General features: G+C 40.0%; 1 protein-coding gene across 10 annotated transcripts in view; it reads right to left on the bottom strand.

The window, feature by feature from the left end:
- MARK3 (microtubule affinity regulating kinase 3) overlaps positions 1-22,224 on the bottom strand; it is a 108,290-nt gene that overhangs the window by 49,373 nt on the left and 36,693 nt on the right. For 8 of the 10 annotated variants that reach the window (XM_027120665.1, XM_027120666.1, XM_027120670.1 and 5 more), the window contains exon 3: positions 19,256-19,309. The exons of 1 other annotated variant lie outside the window; for it this stretch is intronic. In XM_027120665.1, the coding sequence (XP_026976466.1) occupies positions 19,256-19,309 (54 nt within the window). Of the gene's footprint in view, positions 1-19,255; positions 19,310-22,224 lie in introns of those variants that run through there. One more of the 10 variants, XM_027120677.1, reaches the window with a different exon arrangement.

Raw genomic sequence — 22,224 nt, 5'->3', positions numbered from 1 at the left:
TTCCTACCAACAGTACACAAGGTTTCCCATTTCTCTACACCTCTGTCAGCATTCATCTCTTGTCTTTTTGATAACAACCATTCTAACAGGTTGATTTGCACTCCCTTGATGGCTAGTGATGTTGAACACCTTTTCATGCACTTGTCGGCTATCTGAATGTCTTCGTTGGAAAAATGTCTATTCAGATCCTTTGTTGCTTTTTAAATTGGACTATTTGGGGTTTTATTTGCTACTGGTTGTAGGGGTTCCTTTTCTCCCACTTCGTAGGCTGCCTTTTCATTTTGTTGACTGTTGTTTGTTTTTTGTTTGCTGTGAAGTTTTTTGTAGTCCCACTTTTTTGGCTTGTGATTTTGGTGTCATATTAAAAAAAAAAGTCATTGCTAAGAACAATGTCAAGGAGCTCTTTCCCACTGTTTTCTTCCACGAGCTTTATGGTTTCATATCTTCCATTTAAATCCTTAATCCATGAGTTAGTTTTTGTGCATGGTATAAGACAGGGGTCCAGTTTCATTCTTTTACACATGAATATCCAGTTCTCTCAGAATTTTAAAGGCCTCGATCCATTTCCTTCCAGCTTACAGTGGTGTGGAATGGTATGATGACATTCTGCTACAATTCTTTGTGACCTATTTTTTCCTCTTCCTTCTCTTTAATTTTGATGTATTTAAATTTTAATATAAGACAGATTCAGTCTCTGTGGTACATTAGCATTCAGTCCAGATACATTGTGGGTCTTTTGTCATTTACTGCATTGGGCACTGAGCCTTTCAATCTGGAAATTCAGGTCCTACAGTTCTGGGAAATCACCTTCTGTTAGTCTTTGATAATCTCCCCTCCTATCCCCAGTTCTTTTTACAACACCTCTTTACCAGAAACTAGACCTCCTAGATAGGTACCTCAAGTTCACATGGTATCTTTCTTAATTTTCATCTCTATGAACTTCTGTAATACTTTCTGAGAGCTTTCCTTGACTTTATTTTCCAACCCCTTTATTGAATTTCTTTCCAATACTATAAATTACCCTCTCCCCAACAGTCCTTTCTCAATGCACCATGTTCTTCTTTCATGAATATAATGGTCATTATTGCATTCTGTCTCCCTCTTTTTAAAATCTTTGAAAACATAATTAAAGTGTTGTTGTTTTTTAAAGTAGCTGAGTTTCCTCTTCCAGTGTTCCTTTCTCTTTCTTATTCTTGTTTGTTTTAGTTTCAGGTTATCCTCAAATATCTGGAGATTCTTGGCTGTCCTCCCATATTTAAGAGAGGCACCAAAATACTGGACTAAATGTTATATATATAAAAGCTGGACCATAGGATGACCGGGCAAAGATTAAGTAGATTCACTGAAAGACAATAATGTCTCTAACTATATTTTCATTTAACTCAATTTTCCTGGAGAAGAATCCTCCAATCTCCTTTTCAGGCAACACATGAAGGGCTAGAGAGTTCTGGGAGGCAAGCAAGGAGAGGGAAGACAGAGTATCTCACCACTCAGTGGGCCCGTTTTTAGTATGGGGTCCCCAAGTCTAGATGCTCTTCAATTCCGCCTCTTCAGAAAATAAACTGCCCAATTTCTACTGGGGCAGAGAAGGGCGGGTTGCCTGGAGGTGATATGAGGCCCAGTTACACATTTTAAGCCAATCCTGTTTCCAGTTCTACATGTACCTCCACCCACAAAAGGAGCTAACAGAACTCATCCTTAAACTTTCTGAATTCTGTGGCATGACTCAGCATGATTTTTGCTGGCACCAGCCTACCTATTCCCACCCCTAAGTGCTCCCCTTACGGATTGGTTTCAGTTCACTATGATTTGCTAAGTCTACTACATGAAAAAATATATATAATAGTGTACACACACACACACACACAACTATTCATCCATCTGCTTTCCATCTGGCAAACTAGGTTTAATTCTTTGTCTGCCAGTCTTCTCTATTTTTGACACTCCTTTTTAATTCCTTTACTACTATTTAGCGAGTGGGAGGAAGGAGCAAAGATAAATGTACTAATGTTTAACTGGAAGTCCTATATGCTAATACTTTAATTCTGAATTTTTGAATGGATGTTGTAAGTGAGATTGAACTATAGTTTTCTTCCCTGTTTCTAATACATTTTGATAGCCATGTATGTGAATTCCAGAGAAGAATTTGGAAGCTTCCCTTCAAGATCTATTCACTGAAGGTTTCAAAGAAGCCAATCATGAAATTCTGCATATGGCAATCTGAGGTGGCAGCTGGCCTTTTTACCACTATTCAATTTCTTCTGTAGTTACTGATGCATTTAGATTCTTTTGTAGAGTTAATTTTGATAAGTTACGTTTTCCTAGAAAATTATCCATTTTTTAGGTGTTCTAGTTTATTTGCACAAAAGGTTCTCTCATAATAATTTTAATTCTTCTCTATCTGGTCCTTTCCCTGCCCCTCATTTCATACTCATACTTTGTGTTGTCTCTCCCTATCCCCTGGATTAAGTAACTAGTGGTTTATCTATTTTACTGCCTCCCTTCTCATCCCCCTCTCAAAAAAAAAAAAGCTCTAGATCATTTTGATTGTTTTTCCAATTCACTAATTTCTGCCCTTTATAAGTTCCTTACATTATTCTTCGTTCCTGAGATTTATTTTGTTCCCTTCTCTAACTTATTAGTTGAATATTTAATGTATTGTCATTTTTTGTTTAATAATGTGTTTAAGGTTTCAAATTTACTTGAACACCAAAAGCAGTATTCTATAGGTTCGGATACACAGTGTTACCTTCTAGATACACTGCAATTTTGGTTTGCATTTTCTCTTTGACCCCATGAATTCAAAGAGTGTTTTCAAGTCCCACATGCTTGTACTTTTTGTGTGTTTCTATTTTTATTGGTTTCTATTTTTATTGCTTGTTCAGAAAGATCTGGAAAGATCTCTTAGTCAGGCTTATTAATCATATTAACTGTTTATAGCTGTGTAAGTTATGCATTGCCCAACAGTGAGGAAATCACTTACGCTACAATCATCATAGATTTGACTGGCACAGAGCTGTAATGTATCCTAAGAAAGGGATGCTTTTAAAAAAAAATGCACAAATGTGTGGGATTTCCCTGGCAGTCCAGTGGTTAAGACTCCGTGCTTCCACTGCAGGGGGCACGGGTTTGGTCCCTGGTCAGGGAACTAAGATCCAGCATGCCACATGGTGTGGCCAAAACTAAAATAAAAAATAAATTAATTAAATTAAAAATGCGCAATTTGTAATATGGGCTAGTGGAGGGGCTCTATATTAAGATCTGTATCTTTTTTTCCTCTACTTAATGTGTCATACATAGCCTCAGAGAAGATAAATCTATTTTGTCACTCTTGTGCTTCTATAAATTTAGCTCAGATTTTTCCTGTCATATATTTTGGGATTCTGTTTATCATTTGCCATTCCACTATTTTTAAAATAAATTTATTTATTTATGGCCGCGTTGGGTTTTTGTTGCCACGCGCAGGCTTTCTCTAGTTGCGGCGAGCAGGGTCTACTCTTCATTGCAGTGTGCAGGTTTTTCATTGCGGTGGCTTCTCCAGTTGCAGAGCACGGGCTCTAGGCGCACAGGCTTCAGTAGTTGTGGCTCGTGGGCTCTAGAGTGCAGGTTCAGTAGTTGTGGCTCACAGGCTTAGCTGCTCCGCGGCATGTGGGATCTTCCCGGACCAGGGCTCGAACTGGTGTCCCCTGTGTTGGCAGGCAGATTCTTAACCAATGCGCCACAAGGGAAGCCCTGCCATTCTACTACTGAAAATAAAAATTTTAAATGAAAATAAATTTAAAAACCTGCCTTTAAAATAGCAATTGTGAAGTGAACCAGAATAACCACTTTGGAAGAACACAGTATGTGTGTGCAGAGAGGTACGGAAACTCTGTATTGCAGAAGAGTGGGGAAAGGAGAGACAAGGCAATAAGTTGTAACACGTATGAAAAAACATAATTGGATTGCTACTTCACAATATGCACAACTTCAAGGTGGATTAAAGATTATAAACCTTTGAGACAACAGAGAAAAATATCTTTATGGCCCCAGGCAGGGAAGAATTTCTTAAAGAACACAGAAAAGGGGCTTCCCTGGTGGCGCAGTGGTTGAGAGTCCGCCTGCCGATGCAGGGGACATGGGTTCGTGCCCCGGTCCGGGTAGATCCCACATGCCGCGGAGCGGCTGGGCCCGTGAGCCGTGGCCGCTGAGACTGCGCGTCTGGAGCCTGTGCTCCACAATGGGAGAGGCCACAACAGTGAGAGGCCCGCGTACCGCAAAAAAAAAAAAAAAAGAACACAGAAAATGTACAAACCATATAAGAAAAGAATGACAATTCAGGTGTGTTAAAATTAAGAAATTCTGCTGTTCATCAAAAGACAACATCCAGAGAATGAAAAGATATACCATCAAACAGAAGAAGATATCTGCCACATGTCAGTATCCAGAATACATAATCTCTAAAATGATTAAGAAAAAATCCACTAGAAACTGAAAAGGCTTGAACAGGCAATTCACAGAAGAAACAAAAGCCAATAAAAATATGAATGACGTAATACTCATCAGCAATCATGGGAATATAAATGAAAACCACAATGACATAGTTTTATATCCATCAGATAGTCAAGAACTGAAAAATCAGACAAAATCAAATTTTGACGAGGATGTAACATTACTTGAACTGTCTTATATGCTACCGGTGGGAATATAAATTAACACAACTGCTTTGGATGAATGAGGATGTACAAACCCTGTGAACCAATAAGTCTACTACTGGACACATATCCTTAAGAAACATAAACAACTTCACCAGGACACATACAAACAATCCATAGCAGTGTCTGTGATACAAATAGCTATAAGCAATCCAAATGTCTCTGAATCAGACAGAAAATGGATAAAATAAATCATGAAATATTCATATAATAGGATACTATATAACCATGAAAATAAGCATAGCAGTGAAAGTAAATTACATCTAAATACATCAACATGGAACACAATTTGGGCAAAATAAAGCAAACAGGAGAAGGACACAAATAACATGATTCCATTTATATAATATTTAAAATCTTCACACTATATTGATGAGGGACCCATATGTGGTAAAATTATAAAAACAATCAATAGAAAATAGTAACACAGGGACTTCCCTGGTGGCACAGTGGTTAAGAATCCGCCTGCCAATGCAAGGGACACGGGTTTGACTCCTGGTCAGGGAAGATCCCATATGTCGTGGATCAACTAAGCCCGTGCGCCACAACTATTGAGCCTACGCTCTAGAGTGTGCGAGCCACAACTACTGAGCCCATGTGCTGCAACTGCCGAAGCCCACATGACTAAAGCCCGTGCTCCGTAGCAAGAGAAGCCACTGCAATGAGAATCCTGCGCACTCCAACGAAGAGTAGCCCTCGCTTGCTGCAACCAGAAAAAGCCCACATGCAGCAATGAAGACTCAATGCCGGCAAGATAAAGAAATAAATTAATATACAAAAATAAATTAATTTTAAAAAGAAAGAAAATAGTAACACAAAATTTTTGTTAGTAGTTACCTTGTAAGGTGGGAAACAAAGAAGGAGGTCACGTTGGGGAAGGTTACAACGTGACTGATTTAAAGTATTGTTGCTGATCCATTTCTTGAATCAAATACCCTAAACATATGTATATGGCAAATATGTAACATTCTTCTGTATGTAAAGCATTTCATTCATTCATTCATTCATTCATTTTTGGCTGCATTGGGTCTTCACTGCTGAGCGCAGGCTTTCTCTAGTTGCAGTGAGCGGGGGCTACTCTTCGTTGTGGTGTGTGGGCTTCTCGTTGCGGTGGCTTCTCTTGTCACGGAGCACGGGCTCTAGGTGCATGGGCTTTAGTAGCTGTGGCACGTGGGCTCAGTAGTTGTGGCTCATGGGCTCTAGAGCAAGCACAGGCTCAGTAGTTGTGGCGCATGGGCTTAGTTGCTCCATGGCATGTGGGATCTTCCCGGACCAGGGCTTGAACCCATGTCCCCTGCATTGGCAGGCGGATTCTTAACCACTGCGCCACCAGGGAAACCCAATGTGCATTTTTATGATCAAGTATTTCAAAGACAAAGAAATCTTCCTACCACCTCAAAACCTAAGGTTCTGGTGGTCAAGATTCCTGGAATTAGGGCAATATGAGAAAAATATTAATTTAGTATTAAAATAAATTTGGTACTTATAAAATAATGAACAGATATTATTGGGTATCTACCACATGCAAGGTGAAGGAGCTTCAGTAAGCTCCTTTGTATGCTTCCCATATGGAAGGTGCTGGGCCTGATTCCTTCCAAGGGGACATGTTGGGAAAAGGCTATGTGAAGTTAGGGCTTTAAGTTCTAATGTTAGTTCAGTCGGTGTGTCAGTTAGTGCACAGTCATTAAGAATTTGAACTCTGGAGCCCACTATTTGTCCCCACCTGGGGATCTACCATTGACTGACTGAATCTAGGTGGCTTGATCTCTCTGGGCCTCTGGTACCCCCAGGGATAAAGGAACCTGACATGTTGTTGAGATCTTGGAACAGTGCGTGGCACACAATAAGCAACATACGGCTGTGATTCTGGTTGTTGTCGCTAGGATTCTTTCCCAAAGGTCTAGTTTTTGCCCAACTTTCAATTTTCCACAAATGGGTCCATGCTAGGCTCTAAGTTTAACCCATTTAAAATACCTGGTTCTTGGGACTTCCCTGGTGGTCCAGGGGTTAAGAATCCATCTCCCAATGCAGGGGATGTGGGTTTGATCCTTGGTCGGGGAACTAAGATCCCACATGCCACGGGACAACTAAGCCCAAGCGCCACAACTACTGAGCTGGTGCGCTCTGGAGCCCGCACACCACAACTAGTGAGAGGCCCACGCGCTGCAACAAAGAGCCTGCACGCCACAACGAAAGATCCTGCATGCTGTTGAGGAAGATCTGTGTGCCGCAACTGAGAACCGATACAGCAAAATAAAATAAAATAAAATAAAATAGTTGGTTCTTCAGTGGCTTTTCTAAAATAGCACAATGAACAATTGGTACAATTAAAAATAAATTCTAATATTCTCAATTCACAATCTGTACTCTAAATTTGCTGCCAAAGTGAAAATGTCTGGCAATAAATTAAAAATTTCCCCATAAAGCAGCAGCAACACTGAAGCTATATTTTCTTACACTCCTATTACTATCTTTGAAATGTAACAATATACATATATTTTTATTCTCAATATTTTAAACATGTAAAATGAAGAGGGTTTGACTTAGATTTCATTTACCATATCCTGTTTGTAAAAGTTTACCTAATTCATTACACTGATCTGAATGCAGATGCTGGATTGAAATTAATAGTCAGGACTCTAGGTATTTTTTAATATCCTCTTTGATTCCTTCAGTGATCCACTGGTCTAGTGATCCATATTGTTTAGCCTCCACGTGTTTGTGTTTTTCACAGCTTTTTTTCTTGTGGTTGATTTCTACTCTCACAGTGTTGTGGTCAGAAAAGACAACTGATATGACTTACAGTTTCTTAAGTTTGCCAAGGCTTGTTTTGTGGCCTAGCATGTGATCTATCCTGGAGAATGTTCCATGTATACTTGATGAAAATGTGTATTCTGCTGCTTTCAGATGGAGTGCGCTAAAGAATCAATATTGTTAAAATGTCCATACTAACCAAGGCAATCTACAGATTCAATGCAATCTCTATTAAAATACCAATGGCATTTTTCACAGAACTAGAACAAATAATTTTAAAATTTGTATGGAAACACAAAAGACCCCATATAACCAAAACAATCTTGAGAAAGAAGAACAGAGATGGAGCAATCATACTCTCTGACTTCAGACTAAACTACAAAGCTACAGTAGTCAACACAGTATGGTACTGGCACAAAAAGAGACACATAGATAAATGGAACAAGATACAGAGCCCAGAAACAAACCCCCACACTTATGATCAATTAACGTATGACAAGGGGGGGCAAGAATATACAATGAAGCAAAGACAGTCCCTTCAGTAAGTGGTGTTGCGAAAACTGGACAGCTACATGTAAAAGAATGAAATTAGAACATTCTCTAACACTATATACAAAAATAAACTCAAAATGGATTAAAGACCTAAATGTAAGACTGGATACTATAAAACTCCTGGAGAAAAATATAGGCAGAACACTCTTTGACATAAATTGCAGCAATATTTTTTTGGATCCATCTCCTAAAGGAAAGGAAATGAAAGCAAAAATAAACAAATGGGACCTAATTAAACTTAAAAGCTTTTGCACAGCAAAGGCAACCACTGACAAAATGAAAAGGCAACCTACTGAATGGGAGAAAATATTTTCAAATGATATGAATGATAAGGAATTAGTATCCAACATATATGAAAGAAGCAGACTCCCAGGTACAGAGAAGAAACCAGCGGTTACCAGTGGGGAGAGGGAAGTGGGGAGGGGCAATATAGGGTAGGGGAGTAAGAGATACAAACTATTAGGTAATAAGCTGCACGGATATACTGTACAACACAGGGAATATAACCAATATTTTATAATAACTATAAATGGAGTATAACCTTTAAAAATTGTGAATCACCACTATATTGTACACCTGTAACTTATATAATATTGTACAACAACTATACTTCAATTTTAAAAAATTTACAAAAAAGGATTCTAACAACTACTTTTGTTAATGGCCTGAGCTGTTTAGTCTCCTACAAGTCAATATGGAAAGAGGAAGGTATTAAGAAAGGAAAAGATCAACAGCGCTCATCAATGAAAAAGATCCCAACAATGATTTGCTTCACCAGATGGGTAAGGAGAAGGAAAGAAGTCCAGAAATTGGGTCAGGAAGAGTTTGAGAGAGGGGGGAGATATCTGGCAGCTGTAGTGGCAGCAGTCTATAAGACTTAAAACACTGGAGGAGGGGGTCATCTTTAAAACAGGTTACCTTTAGAAAGAGAATAGAAATTAAGGGTTTTTTTTTAACTACACAGATGATTCTACTGCACAACAAGGGTTAAAAAAGACTGCCCTAAGGAGGCTGAAGCAAAAGTACCCCAGATAACTCAGTGGTGGTAACAGTAAGAGTACATTACATTGTAGACCATAAGAAAAGCATGAGCGGGTTCTCTCTGCTTCCAAATATACAGTTCCCTGGCTTGTCCCACAGCTGAGATTCCCTGGGATGCCAAAAAAAGGTCACTGCTATCACAGAGCTCTAACCATTAACAGTGGCTCCAAAATAAACACCAACTTTAAAAAGAAACCAGACTTTTTAGTGTTTTAGAGTGGGTGTAAGTAAAATTTCTCACAAAGACCCCGATAAAAGGAACCTATAGTTAACAATACTTTGATAATCATTCAGCAATCTGCTGTATATACTTTTTTTTTTTGGCCACAGTGCACGGCTATGTCGGATCTTAGTTCCCCGACCAGGGATCGAACCCGTGCCCCCTGCAGAGGAAGTGTGGAATCCTAACCACTGGACCTCCAGGGAATTCCCGCATTTTGCACATACTTGAATTTATGCACATACTTAAATTTAAAATCATTCTTTTTTTTTCCTTAGTAACTTTGATTAATTTTTTTTTAACACAGAGATTTCTGTTTCTCTCTTACTAAAAGTCTGGATTTGAGAATGGTGCTTGAATATTACTCAAATATTGCTTGATGAGTCAGCAGAACCAACTAAAGGGTGGATTCTCCAATGAGGTGCCTTGTCCCTACCTTGTGGGATATTTTAATTGGATGAAAACATCCTTGTCCAATGTATACAGCACCAAACTAGAAGTGATAGCTAATACAAAAGACTCATTTTTCAAAAATACACTAAAAGGACTGGAATTATGGTAGGAAACCATTTAAATGGTCTTCAGCAAGAATGAAATAAATTCAGTTAAGAAAAAAATCAATTACTGATGTGGAATAAACTAGCCCTGTGTTGAGGGCAAGTCCTGTAGCTGGCCCAAGAGGCTGAGTATTTACTCTGGAGAAGGGACCAAGAAGACCCAAGATAGTTGGTTATGTTGGATTGGTAGGGGTTATTTTTGTGGACTGGTAGATTTAACCTCCAAAGCTCCAAATGAAAGAACAGAGAACAGTACTGTACATGTTTCTAGAAGACAAATGCTAGTGTAAACTATGAAAGAAAAAAACCTGTTTAGGGACTTCCCTGGTGGCGCAGTTGTTAAGAACCCGCCTGCCAATGCAGGGGACACAGGTTCGATCCCTGGTCCGGGAGGATCCCACATGCTGCGGGCAACTAAGCCCGTGCACCACAACTACTGAGCCTGCGCTCTAGAGCCCGTGCTCCGCAACAAGAGAAGCCATCGCAGTGAGAAGCCCATGCACCACAATGAAAAATAGTCCCTGCTCACCACAACTAGAGAAAGCCTGCGTGCAGCAATGAAGACCCAACACAGCCATAAATTAATTAATTAAGAAAAAAAAACCTGTATAATAACTAGAGTCGTCCAACACTGGAACAAGATGGCATAGGAAGCAGTGTGCCTCCATCCCTATACATGTTTAAAGCTGGCTAACCAGCTATCATAAACACATATTTTAAAAAATCAATTATTTCACTACATTCACACATTTGTTTTTAACTAATGGTTCCAGTTTAAGAAAAAGAGATTACTGTTTAAATTGACTATGTCACAGTATGGTGACAATTAAAGTTTCTGCCACCGAGAAGACTGAATATTTCTAAAATAACAAAATCTTAGTCAGAAGAACCCAGGGGAAAGTTAGGGAATTACTGAAAAGTTTATTACACAGAGATGATTGTTCCTTAAAGGGCCGGGGCATTCAAGGCTCCCAGTTTGGCCTGATGTAACCGCCAGCTCAGGGCCTTGCACTGCCCTGCATACTCGCAGGCCTCGGCAGCCCACCGCTGCTGCAGTTGCTGCTCCTCAAGCTGTGTGTGCAATCCTCCCACGAACACTTAGTGAGGACCTCCATGTCAACGCTGCAAGGAGGACTGCAAAGGTCTTTCCATTCTTTATTACTTGGTAAAAAACATTTAGATCCTAAAGGTCTAAGTAAACTTTTACTGCAAACCACATGGTGAAGTTCACCCAGAGTCTGTTGTACTTATCTGACTCTTCTTATCACAACGCTTGGTTCAGGAGAACAAGAGTGTTTCTTAAACGAATTACTAAGAGGGCACCCCTACTTTTCACTTGAAATCTACACATTCCTCGCATACTATCTCCTCACCCTGTGTTTTTGTTTTTTAAATTTATTTATTTATTTTTGGCTGCATTGGGTCTTCGTTGTTGCGCATGCGGGCTTTCTCTAGTTGCAGTGAGCAGGGGCTACTCTTCATTGCGGTGCACGGGCTTCTCACGGCAGTGGCTTCTCTTGTTGCAGAGCATGGGCTCTAGGCATGCAGGCTTTAGTAGTTAGTTGTGGCATGCAGGCTCAGTAGTTGTGGCTCGCGGGCTCTAGAGCGCAGGCTCAGTAGTTGTGGCGCACAGGCTTAGTTGCTCCGCAGCCTGTGGGATCTTCCCAGACCAGGGCTTGAACCCATGGTCCCCTGCTTTGACAGGCGGATTCTTAACCACTGTGCCACCAGGGAAGTCCCCACCCTGTGTTTTAAAATGTAGGTTCTATTATTATTCAGGTATGGTGAGCCAAGAGATCAGGAGAAGAGTGCCATTAAAATGATGGTCTGTTACTTATAGTTCCCAAAAGAAGGGGGCACACAGTGCCATGCAGGGCCATGTGAGGAAGCACCAGGATGGGTTAGAAGGCCGACGGAGCAAGGGGAAAGCATGGGGAAGAGTTTTTATTCTGGTTTCCACAGGAAAGGTAAGTCCAGGCAGGGTAAGCAGGCTGAGGACTGGTTCATTGGGATAATTTCAGCAGGTTCTTGAGTATAAGTACGGTCTCTAGGTGTGCGATACCAGCTCTGCAATGATTAGGGCAGAGAAATATTGCCTCTTGGAGTTTAAGAGCCAGATAGGGGAGATGGTTCAGAGTATGGGCTCTGTACTGGTTAGTTTGCATCTGAACAGTGTACTCACAGGGGAGTTGCTTACTATTTCCAGGAACTAGCTAGCCCTGGGGAGTAGTCTATCTCAGGTCAGCAAGGCCCCAGATGCCAGAGCATCAAGAATACAAAAAATAAGAAAATACAGTCAATACATCTTGCTTTATTTTTCTTCATGGCACTGACATGACATTATATATCTGTTTATTGCTGCTCTCCCACTATGATATCAATTCCATGAAAGTAGGAACTTCATTCATTTGGTTCAATGTTGTACCCTCAGTGCTCTGAACAGTGCCTGGCACACAGCAGGTATTTACTAATAAGTGTTTGTTAAGTGAAGGAGTGAATAAACAAATTTGCATAAAAATATGACTTATGCAAAGTTTGGAAGGGGAGGTGGGGTACAAGGCCTACTTCTCTTTCGTACTTGAAATATTGGGTTTGCCAAAAGGTTTGCTTGGTTTTTTCTGTAAGATGGCTCTAGTAGCACTTAGTTGTCTTTAACTTCATTTGAAACAATTTTGTTAGATTGTGTGTGACAGCTGTCATATAAGAGTGCATTTAAAAAAAAGGCTTAACAAAATTAGTGCATTTTTGTGTAGCCATTTTAATATTGAAGATGGAAGAAAAAAACATTTTCGGCATATTATGCTTTATTATTTCAAGAAAGGTAAAAACGCAATTGAAATGCAAAAACAGATTTGCTCAGTGTATGGAGAAGGTGCTGTGACTGAACATGTCAAAAGTGGTTTGTGAAGTTTCATGCCGGAGATTTCTCGCTGGACAATGCTCCACGGTTGGGTAGACCAGTTGAAGTTGATAGTGATCAAATTGAGACACTGAGAACAATCAACGTTATACCACGCGGGAGATGGCTGACATACTCAAAATACCCAAATCAAGCTATGAAAATCATTTGCACCAGCTTGGTTATGTTCATCGCTTTGATGTATGGGTTCCACGTAAGTAAAGCGAAAAAGACGTTCTTGACCGTATTTCCTCATGCGATTCTCTACTGAAACATAATGAAAACGTTCCGTTTTTAAAACAAATTGTGACAGGCGATGAAAAGTGGATACTGTACAATAATGTGGAACAGAAGAGAGCGTGGGGCAAGCGAAATGAACCACCACCAACCACACCAAAGGCCGGTCTTCATCCTAAAAAGGTGATGTTCTGTATATGGTGGGATTGGAAGGGAGTCCTCTATTACGAGTTCCTTCAGGAAAACCCAACGATTAATTCCAACGAGTACTGCTTCCAATTAGACTAACTGAAGGCAGCACTTGACAAAAAGCGTTCAGAATTAGTCAACAGAGAACACATAATCTTCCATCAGGATACTGCAAGACCGCATGTTTCTTTGATGACCAGGCAAAAACTGTTACAGCTTGGCTGGGAAGTTCTGATTCATCCGCCGTATTCACCAGACATTGCAACTTCAGATTTCCATTTATTTCGGTCTTTACAAAATTCTCTTAATGGAAAAAATGTCAATTCCCTGGGAGAGTGTAAAAGGCACCTGGAACAGTTCTTTGCTCAAAAAGAGAAAAAGTTTTGGGAAGATGGAACTATGAAGTTGCCTGAAAAATGGCAGAAGGTAGTGGAACAAAAGGGTGAATACATTATTCAATAAAGTTCTTCGCGAAAATGAAAAATGTGTCTTTTATTTTTACTTTAAAACTGAAGGCACTTTTCGGCCAACCCAATATTTCCTCAACCTTGAAACTATTTACTAACTTCTTCATAGCTACTACAAAGAAAGCCTCAGGTTAGTTCCCATCTCAGTTAGGGAAATTTAATTACAGGAGGGGGCCATAATGAAGTGGAAATAGTCCATGCTTTGGAGTCAGGCTAAGATTTACATCTTTGCTCCATCACTTACGAACTGGAGAGTCTGACTATACCAACTTCTCAGACTCTGTCTCCTCAATGGAAAATCAAGATGGTAGTAATACTCACCTAACAGAGTATGAAGGTGAAAAGATATCTATCAGACTAGCTACTGTGAGAACGCCTATATGTGTAAGAACATGGGAAGCACATGCTCTAGTATCTAATGACAATGAATTCCTATCCAACTAATATACCTGGGACATTGCTTACAGCAAATGCTCTATGGTCTAAACTGTGGTAAACATGTTTTCATTTAGAGTTCATTAATGCTCGACTCAATGATGACTACACCTATCATAAAATGACTGCCCAAGCAGCTATCACTTATTAGTCAGGGGACGTTGGGCAGATTACTTTATCTCCCTGGCCTCTCTTTCCTGAATAACAGAACTTACTTCATGAAGCTGTCCCACAATGTGATATTTGGAGATGGAGCATTTGGGAATTAAGTTGGTTTAGATGAGGTCATGAGGGTGGGTCCTTATGATGGGATTAAGTACCCTTATAAGTAGAGACATCAAACAGCATGCTCATATACCTTCCCCCTACTTTGCTATGAAGACACAGTGAGACGGCAGCCCTCTGTAAGCCAAAGAGAGAGCTTGCACCAGAACCTGACCATGCTGGCAACCCTGATTTTGGACTTCCCAGCCTCTACAACTGTGTGAAATAAATGTCTGTTGTTTAAGACACCAGTCTACAGAATTTTGTTATAGTGGCTCGAGCAAACTAATACAGTACTCCATATATACTAAATGCGCAAATATTAGCCGTGATCAGAAGTAGTCTACTGCAAATAAGTCCTATGAGACCTAAGCCAGAACCTACCATTCAATCCTTAAGCTTTACTTATTTCCTGTGAGGGTAAAATTTAAAAAACAAACAAAAAATATCTCCTGGGAAAAGAATCTTAAAAAAAAAGGAGTGGATATATGTATATGTATAACTGATTCACTCTGCTGTACACCTGAAACTAACAACATTGTAAATCAACTACACGCCAATAAAAGTTAAAAAAAAAAAATCTCCCACTCTCCCTCAAAACCAATATTCAGCAGGACACACAATAATAGCAAACACTCGGTCCTTACCATGTGCTAGGAACTACACTCAGCTCTTCTAAGGGCTTTTATTATATTATTATTTTTTAACATCTTTATTGGAGTATAATTGCTTTACAATGGTGTGTTAGTTTCTGCTTTATAACAAAGGGAATCAGCTATACATAAACATATATCCCCATATCTTCTCCCTCTTGCATCTCCCTCCCACCCTCCCTATCCCACCCTTCTAGGTGGTCACAAAGCACCAAGCTGATCTCCCTGTGCTAAGGGCTTTTAAATGTTAACTTATTTAATTCTCACCACAGCCCTAGAGGTACTGTTATTATTTCCATTTTACAAACAGGGAAACTAAGATCCAGGAAGGTGACTTGTCACACAGCTAGGCTGGGTTGAAGTCGAGATTTGAATCCATGTAGGCTGGCTTAACTGTGTTCCTAACCATTACTCTATAATCCCTCTTTACATTAACACACTACTCCAAGATGAGAAAAGAAAATAACTTTAGATGGGTTACACTTAGTGTACTTGCATGTCTTTTTTTTTTCTTTTATAAATTTATTTATTTTTGGCTGCGTTGGGTCTTCGTTGCTTCACGTGGGCTTCTCACTGCGGTGGCTTCTCTTGTTGCAGAGCACAGGCTCTAGGCACGCGGGCTTCAGTAGTTGTGGCTCGCTGGCTTCAGCAGTTGTGACTCGCAGGCTCTAGAGCGCAGGCTCAGTAGTTGTGCCACACGGGCTTAGTTGCTCCGCGGCACGTGGGATCTTCCCGGACCAGGGATCAAACCCATGTCCCCTGCACTGGCAGGCAGGTTCTTAACCACTGGGCAACCAGGGAAGCCCTACTTGCATGTCTTAATAAATTCATAACTTGCTTCTTAATGACAAACTTGAATTTAATAAAACAAGATTATCTGTAACCAAATCAAAGCTAAAAATGGGGCTTCCCTGGTGGCGCAGTGGTTTAGAGTCCGCCTGCCGATGCACGGGACAAGCGTTCGTGCCCCGGTCCGGGAAGATCCCACATGCCACGGAGCGGTTGGGCCCGTGAGCCATGGCCGCTGAGCCTGAGCGTCTGGAGCCTGTGCTCCGCAACGGGAGACACCACAACAGTGAGAGGTCCGTGTACCCCCCACCCCCCCCCAAAAAAAAAAAAAAAAAAAAAGCTGAAAGTGACTTTGTAAAACCAGGAGGAAGACTAACATTTTTTTTCACTCCTGTTGTTTTCAAAATCATTAAAGGTACACAACATTACAGAGTTCTTTAACGGCTGACCTAAAAGACATCTATGGACAGAAAATGTCTCAGGGATAGTACTCAGAAATTGAGATGTACAAAAACAATGGAGAAAAATATATCTTACTAGAATCTAACATTTATTCACTCAGTGGCTGGAAAAATTAAAAGGAAAAGTGAAGAACCTGTCAGTGAAAATAACATCAGTTTACTAATATGCAGTCAACTCAGGTTTGCTTAAATGCGTTTATCAGATGTACATGATTCAATGTGTAAGCCAGAATACTGTGAACATTTTGAAATGACACTATTTTAAACACCTGTGTTCAAACACTGCCTGAATGAGCCAGTCCACATTTTTTTTGGTAGTGGCAGTACAAAAAGATCGCATATTGTTGATGGCAGAATGTTGTTAGCTCCTAAGGCCATACACCAAGTTCCAGAGTTTAAAATCACAATATACAGAGATTTGAGTGAGCAGGTGTGATACAACTGTGAGTGGTGCTGAGGAAGAAAACAAGCTGCAAGCACCACTATTACAAGGGCAAAAGATGCCAGGTATACACCACTCTGCTGCCACCTTTCCATGGAAAGGGAACTCAGCGAAAAAGAATGTGAAGGAAGTATTTATAGAATGCTTCTAATTTATAAGAACACAAGCACATGATTTATGATTTAAAACAATGCCCTACAAACTGAAAACATTACACTTATCAAATTATTTAACTTGGACGGATCTGCCTTTAGTATAAATTTTTTGTGGATGGTTCATACTTGAGCTATACCAAACAAATCTTAAAAGTCTTATTATTTATATGCCAAAATTAATGCTGATAAAAATCTGCATCACACCATCAAGCTAAACAGACAGCCTACCAGGTACTAAATTGGTAATGATGTGACAAACAGTAATTTGGAATAATAACAAAAAAGAACAGTGGTAATTAAAAACTATGACCAAAAATAATGAAAAAAAGCAAGCAAGAAAAATCACAACCAACTCAAGACAATACTATGATAAAATTCTTCCTAGAAAACTGCTAGAATTCCAGTTATCTGCAAGTACACATGAATAGTGGAAGATCTGTAACATTCGAATACTGAATTAGAATCCTTAGCAAACTTCTCTACATGCTAATTTTAGTTCTGAATACCAAGTTTTAGTAACCTCTAACTTATTAATTACTACCAAGTCCTTAGATATATGAAGAAATGAATTTAAGGAAATGGATACAATTTCATGTTCAGAACAAAGGACTGGAAATTTTGGATCCTTCCAGGGCCACCCTGAGAACCCTTAAGGCCCACTATGCCCTGCAGAGCCACTTGTTTAAATAACATTTTCAGTGCAAGATAAAATCTGTCTCCCTCTCCACCTTAATCCCACACACACACAGACAGTTTCAAAATTATGATGATATAAATAGAAAATAACCAACAGAACTAGAACTACATTAGAAATGTAGATAGGGCATGATTACCCTTAAAATGTCTTACGTACTGCTTTGCAGTTTATGAAACTCTTTGATATGTATTATTTCATTAATATAATCCATCATGAGAAGATTAAATCTCCATTTAATTAGTTATTTTTATTATTATTTTCAACTGAAGTATAGTTGACATACAATATTATGTTAGTTTCAGGTGTACAACACAGTGATGTGACAATCAAATACATTATGAAATCATCACCATGATAACTCCAATAACCATCTGTCACCATACAAAATTATTACAGCATTACTGACTACATTCCTTATGCTGTATATTATATCCCCATGACTTGTTTACTTTATAACTAGAAGTTTATATCTGTTAATCCCCTTTACCTATTTCACTCAGCTCCCCTCTAGCAACCAACAGTTTCGCTCTCTGTAAGCCTGTTTCTGTTTTATTTTGTTTGTCTATTTGTTTTATTTTTTAGATTCCACATATAAATGAGATCATATGGTACCTGTCTTTCTGTCTGACTTATTTCACTTAGTGAAATTATCTTCATTTTAAAAGATGAGAAGCCCAACGTCCAGAAAGTTAAGTGACTTGCTCAAGGTCAAGTTACACATTCAGCTAAGTGGCAGAGGACTTCCTGTTCTTTTTTTTTTTTTTTTGCGGTACGCGGGCCTCTCACTGCTGTGGCCTCTCCCGCTGTGGAGCACAGGCTCTGGACGCGCAGGCCCAGCGGCCATGGCCCACGGGCGCAGCCGCTCTGCGGCATGTGGGATCCTCCTGGACCAGGGCACAAACCCACGTCCCCTGCATCGGCAGGCGGACTCCCAACCACTGCGCCACCAGGGAAGCCTGACTTCCTGTTCTTATTTCTAGGTCTCTGTATCCCCCAGCTACCATAGGCCAAGTCTAGAAATCAAATGAAGTATGTAAAAAGGCTCTGCAAAACCAAAAGGAACTAAAAGGATCTTATTATGAAGATCATTAATCATTCACTGATGCACCAGTGAAATACCTATGACCAGGCCCTACCTGAGCAATTAAATCTCCCTATGGGCCAGTCATCAGGATTTTGAAAAGAGGCCCAGGTGATTTTAACATGCACCAGGTTGAGAACTCCTGATCTACATTAGATAATACAAATGGCAATAGCTCATTAACAAACATGTTTTCAACTATCAATTTAGTTTCACTTTTATATTTTCCTTTTGTATCAATGAATCATCACTCCTTGATTAGACATATTGTGGTAGCTTAAGAAAGCCAAGGTGCTGACTTTAGAGATCTCAGCATTAGCTGTAAGAAAGATGTGTAACTCTGCTTAAGACTAATTACATGAAACTATGTTGTTCTGTCTTTTTTATAACTCTACTCTAGTCAATATTTAGAATATTCAAAGTACAGCCTTCAGTTTGTGCTATTAAGAACATTTAAAAATCATTATCTTCAACTGAAGGAAAAAAATACAACAATACTACATTTAAACCATATTAAATTTAAGTTGCATTCATTTGAGGAAGAGGAAGCTTTACTGTGTACTAAATACAATAAATAAAAATAATAGTAGAGGTAATTAATGGACAAATTAGATGACAATTAGCACTGAAAATCATTAAAAAAAACCTGGATACTGGACCAATCTTACCTTTTGTAGACTTGTTGGATTCAACTGAGTTTTGTCAATTATTTTTATTGCGACCTAGAAAAAAATTAATATTTATGGATTTTAAGAATTTGGTCATTATAGACTAATTAGTAATAGTTTTGTAAATGCCCAGACATGTAGCATTGTTAAATAGCAAGCAAGTAAACAAACCTCAGAAACCTAAAACTCAACCAGTTACAATTATATTTTACACTTTATAAATATTTTATAATTGACAAGAGGGGCTTCATGCAAATAAGGGTATTTTATAACATTTTACATTTAAGTTACCTATAGACACAGGGAAAATAAGTCTCCCAGAAACCACCTCCTAACCCCTCCCAAAAGGGGAGAGAGATTATACAATGAAAACAATTCTAAAAATATGGCAATGTAGCAAATCTATTCATTATTTTCTGACACTTTAATTTTATCTGACTCTGGGATACAAGGGCAGGAACTATAGCTTTTATAGGTTTATACAGCCCAAAATGCTTTCTAGAGTGTCCAGCACAAAGTGGGAGCTGCTTAATTGAGTAAATATACGAACAAATAAGTTGGTGTTGAATCTGAAAACTTTAAAAACATCTTATTTCAATAAAAAAGCTCTTTAGAGAAGAGGAAGAGGCACTAGCTCTTCGAGAAGGAAAAGGCACTCTTAGAGAAGGAAAAGGCCCTAGCTTCAGATCAATCAACAAGCTAACCAAATGAGTATGTACAGAGGCAACAAATGGGTCCCCTAGTAGTCTTTGTTCAAAAAGGGGTGAGGCAGTCTAAAAATAAGCCACTAAGACATAGGAAGAAAGAGCTACAGCTTCTAATTATATGCACTTATCTTAAAAAAAAGAAAAAAAATTAAGTTGTACTAACCCTGCACCGACATCCTCACCTAGCCAGTCTGTCTTTTCTTGCTTAAAAATGAACTACGTGCACTGTGGTAACCTAAATGGAAGGGAAGTCCAAAAGGGAGGGGATATTTGTATGTGTATGGCTGATTCATTTTGTTGTGCAGTGGAGGCTAACACAACATTGTAAAGCAACCATACTCCAATAAAAATTAATTAAAAGAAAAAAGTGAACTACGGCTAACCAGAACTAGGAACTATGGATATCGAGAAGGGGGGATGGGGTGATGACAGGGGACGGAAGGAAACGTAAGTGAAGACAGAGGCTTTGCCATGAATTAGGGAACATAATTAACCCAGCTTTGCACCTGAGGTCCAGAACAACAAATGGTCTTACCCCATGTCAATGAGGCTGTGTTCCTACTATATGTCCCTCAGAACACAGATCCAATAAGAAGCACCACTGAAGAAAGGGACTATAGTCAAAATCTGGGGAAAGTGTTCAAAGATTCTTTGTCAACGGTTCTAGAACTTTTTGGTCCCCTTTATATTCTTAAAGATTATGCTGGACTTCCCTGGTGGCGCAGTGGTTAAGAATCCACCTGCCAATGCAGGGGACATGGGTTCGACACTGGTCTGGGAAGATCCCACATGACACAGAGCAACTAAGCCCGTGAGCCACAACTACTGGGCCTGTGCTCTAGAGCCCACAAGCCACAACTACTGAGCCCACGTGTCACAACTACTGAAGCCTGTGTGCCTAGAGCTCGTGCTCCGTAACAAGAGAAGCCACCGCAGTGAGAAGCCCGCGCACCACAACAAAGAGTAGCGCCTGCTCGCCACAACTAGAGAAAGCCCGTGCGCAGCAATGAAGACCCAATGTAGCCAAAAATAAATAAATAAAATAATCAAAAAAAATTTTTTTTAAAGAAAAATAAATTAAAAATAAGTGCTGGGGCTTCCCTGGTGGTGCAGTGGCTGAGAGTCCGCCTGCCGATGCAGGGGACACGGGTTCGTGCCCCGGTCCAGGAAGATCCCACATGCCGCGGAGCGGCTGGGCCCGTGAGCCGTGGCCGCTGGGCTTGTGCGTCCGGAGCCTGTGCTCCGCGGTGTGGGAGGCCACAACAGTGAGAGGCCCGCGTACCGCAAAAAAAACAAAAACCAAAAAATAACTGCTGAACAACTCATTTCAACATAATAATATTCAACAAATGGTGCTGGGCGGGGCGGGGGATTCCCTGGTGGTGCAGTGCTTAAGAATCTGCCTGCCAATGCAGGGGACACGGGTTTGAGCCCTGGTCCGGGAAGATCCCACATGCCGCGGAGCAACTAAGTCGGTGAACCACAACTACTGAGCCTGCGCTCTAGAGCCTGTGAGCCACAACTACTGAAGCCCACGCGCCTAGAGCCCGTGCTCCGCGACAAAAGAAGCCACTGCAGTGAGAAGCCTGCGCACTGCAACAAACAGTAGCCACTGCTCGCCACAACTAGAGAAAGCCCACACACAGCAACAAAGACCCAACACAGCCAAAAATAATAAATAAAATTAAAAAATTAAAAAACAGATGGTGCTGGGGAAATGATATCCACATGCAAAAGAATGAAGTTATCAGACTCTTAACCTAACATCAAATACAAAAATTAGCTCAGCGTGGATCAAAGACCTAAATCTACGACCTATAAAACTATCAAATTCTTAGAAAAAACATAGGGCAAAGCTTCATGACATTTCAAATTTTATGCATCAAAAGACGTTATCAACAGAGTAAAAAGGCAACCCACAGAATGGGAAATAATATTTGCAAATTACATATGTGATAAGGGATTAATATCCAGAATATACAGAGAACTCTGAAAACTCAACAAAAACCTGATTTAAAAATGGGCAAAGGGGCTTCCCTGGTGGCGCAGTGGTTGAGAGTCTGCCTGCCGATGCAGGGGACACAGGTTCGTGCCCCGGTCCGGGAAGATCCCACATGCCGCGGAGCAGCTGTGAGCCATGGCCGCTGAGCCTGCACGTCCGGAGCCTGTGCTCCTCAACGGGAGAGGCCACAACAGTGAGAAGCCCGCGTACAGCAAAAAAAAAAAAAAAAAAAAAAAAAAAAAAAAAAAAAAAAAAAAAAA

The sequence above is a fragment of the Aethalodelphis obliquidens genome, unplaced genomic scaffold (assembly GCF_003676395.1).
Source record: "Aethalodelphis obliquidens isolate GAN/ISIS:26980383/991018 unplaced genomic scaffold, ASM367639v1 scaffold21, whole genome shotgun sequence".
Lineage (NCBI taxonomy): Eukaryota > Metazoa > Chordata > Mammalia > Artiodactyla > Delphinidae > Aethalodelphis > Aethalodelphis obliquidens.
The sequence above is the reverse complement of the archived record's forward strand: the minus strand, read 5'-3'. Positions and strand labels throughout refer to the sequence as shown.